This window comes from Helianthus annuus, chromosome 14 (assembly GCF_002127325.2).
Source record: "Helianthus annuus cultivar XRQ/B chromosome 14, HanXRQr2.0-SUNRISE, whole genome shotgun sequence".
NCBI classification, from domain to species: domain Eukaryota; kingdom Viridiplantae; phylum Streptophyta; class Magnoliopsida; order Asterales; family Asteraceae; genus Helianthus; species Helianthus annuus.
Genome location: NC_035446.2, coordinates 166,732,517 through 166,735,423, shown reverse-complemented (window position 1 = coordinate 166,735,423; position 2,907 = coordinate 166,732,517). Strand labels below are relative to the sequence as shown.

Below are 2,907 nucleotides of genomic sequence, written 5' to 3'. Positions count from 1 at the left end.
GTAAGTGAGAAGGATGGAGATCACCATACCAACCACTTCAATCAAATTACTATGTGTCTATGAACTATGGTGTCGACCTTCGTGAACCATGTTTATCCACCAGTTATGTCATGTGTAAGAAAAGATGTAATTCAAGAGATGAAGGATGGTCAAGGGGACGATTAGCATGATGGAATAGTGAGAATACGACCCAAGAGTTAAATTTTCTTCATAAATCTATTGTCTTTCTCATCACCATATTATTAAAACCTTTATATAGACATTTTAATTTAATTACAATCCAAATGTTCTCACAGAACAATAAATCGAGCATTTAATTATCGAAGACCCATTGAAAATTGCTTCATCTTCTTCTGTCTTTCCTTCTTTAAAGCACTTTTCTGTTTGCATAGATTAGATCACCTAAAATCTTTTAAAGAAACAATACCGATTAAATCACCTAAAATCTTTTAAAAAAAACATCATCATCATGAATATTTATCATTTTTGGGAACATAAAAATATGCCAAGACAGGTCTAATTTTAAGGTTGGGGGTTCAATTCGTTTCTTAATCAGTCGCTTGACAACAAATTCTTACGAATTATACATATGCTTACAATCTCTAATTCAGATTTTGTAAACATATATCTAAATACAAATACTGGAATTTCACAATGCGCATTAAAAGGAAAGAAAAAAGTAGTCTTGAACAAAGATAAAAGAAGACCTAACCAAGAAAATTAAATGTCGATATAATTAATTTCTTGGGACTAAGCACCTGAAATCTAAATAATTCAATTAGTTTGGTAAAACAACTAAAAACTAAAAAGCTAGAGTCGACATACCTTTTCAAACAATGAGACGAATATATGAAATCGTCACTTCAACATCTTTTAAACCCTAATTCGATCTTTTGATCATTACAAACATTTGTTCATCACATCAAACCAGCAACACCCAGATTAAAACAACTTCTTCGACTGTAGTTAACTTAAATTCTGCAACTCAAATTTTCAAACCCTATTTTCGCCACTAAAACAAAAACCTCTAAAAATCAAACGACGGATCTCCATAATCCCATATGCTAGGTGGCGGATACTCATCGTCATTCGTCATCGACCAGGACGGCGATGAAGGATCTGAAACCGAATCTGCAACCACCATAGTACGATCCGAAACCGAATCTCCGACCACCATTGTCGAAGGCGAGTTTGAAACAAGCGAAAGGTTGGCTCCAACCGAACCCACCAGCGAATTAATCTCATCTTTCATCGGTTCATAATTTTCACACTGTTGTGATTGTGACAACGGTTGTCGACACATGTATCTTCTAGGGTTTGTGTCGGCGTTCGGATCATACGAGGTTGGAGGAGTTGTTGTCATCTTTAAAGAGGGCCCCCCACCCCCACCTCCAACCTCAACAACACAATCTTTATTCATGTTTATGTACGGCAAGTACGGATGTGGTTGCATACGTTGTACGGAGAATTTACCAGAATTAGTGTTATGTTGTACGGTAGGGTAAAAAGGGTAGGGCGTATAATTACCGAAAATGGGGACAGAAGACGGCGTCGTTTGAGGTGAGAAAGTAAGATTAAAAGCAGCCGGCCGAGGAAGTATCGGCCGGAGAGTCGATGTAGACGCCGACGACGATGAGGGAGAGGAGGATGAAGTAGAGGTGGCCGCAGCAGACCCGGTGGTGACGGTGGTGGTATTATTATTATTACCACCGTCACCACACGGTTGCTGTAGGTTAAGTTGAGCTCTCGAACCATAAAGAACCACCGCGGCTCGATCGTATGCTCGAGCCGCGTCTTCGGCTGTTGCAAACGTACCGAGCCACCGGCGTGTTCGTTTACGTGGCTCGCGAATTTCCGCGACCCACTTACCCCAACTACGTTGTCTAACTCCTCTATACTTAAACTTTCCGTTCTCAGGACCTCCTTTGCCTTTTGACTTTCGGTTGTTGATACGTGGTGGGCTGGCGGTGGAGGTGGGGGTAGTGGTGGTGGTGGCAGGAGGTTGAGGAGGAGGAGTGGTAAGGAGATGGGGATCTTTGTTTGTGTCCTCCATTTTAGGTTAAAGATATTAAGGTGGCGATAAAACCTAAGGGGAAAGGTGGAAGAAAGAGAGTATGTAGAGAGAGGTGGATAATGACGGTTGGTGATGTAAATGGTGGAAGGGAGCGGTGGTGTTTATATAGTGTGAATGCTGGTCAATTTTAGTTGGTGAAGGGAGGGATTGTTGGATTGTGAAGAAACATTGATAATAAGATTGGCATTTACTTTGTTTTTGGATCCTATCATGTTACAGGTGGAGTTGGAAATAAATGGTGTTTTTTGTGACCTAGGTTTGATTCTTATTATTTTTATTAGTTTCTGCGCCATTCAGGTGAATAGCGAATACGAGTGGCGCCGGTTTGATTTGGATTAAGTGTGAGGTTTTACCGATTATTCCACGTGCCTTCGGGCGGATGGAAGTCGGGTTTCTGCGCATCTGGGGAGAGCCAATGGGCTGGCGGCGGTCGAGTAGTCGACCTTAGCCACAACACCCGGTGTCACGATGGTTGACACGTCATTCTTTGTCGTTCAAAAAAATATGATGTTACAGCTGTCTTAGATAATCCGTGTTTGTCACACATCAACATTAGAACTTTTTCCTTAAATATAGCAATGGCTCGATCCCATGTGAAAATGAAACGATTGTTTTGAGTTTATTGACGGAGTATATGCAAGTCTTGGCCTGAAAAATCGTTGTCTTGTGTGATTCTTTGCTAACGAAATAATTGCACAAAATAGTAATATGAATCCACTATACACATTCAAATAAAAGGGCATGCTACCTAGATTGATTTTGGTTTCAATCTTATCTGCTTTTCTTGTAATGACAAGGAGCTAGAATTATATCACTCTAATCAAACTACAAAA

At 40.2% G+C, this 2,907-nt stretch overlaps 1 protein-coding gene across 1 annotated transcript; it reads right to left on the bottom strand.

The window, feature by feature from the left end:
- Positions 1–760: 760 nt before the first annotated feature.
- On the bottom strand, positions 761–2,132 carry LOC110906257 (ethylene-responsive transcription factor ABI4). The gene has a single exon (XM_022151451.2). The coding sequence runs from the start codon at positions 2,051–2,053 to the stop codon at positions 1,028–1,030; it is 1,026 nt and encodes a 341-aa protein (XP_022007143.1). The 5' UTR covers positions 2,054–2,132; the 3' UTR covers positions 761–1,027.
- Between the last annotated feature and the right edge of the window lie 775 nt (positions 2,133–2,907).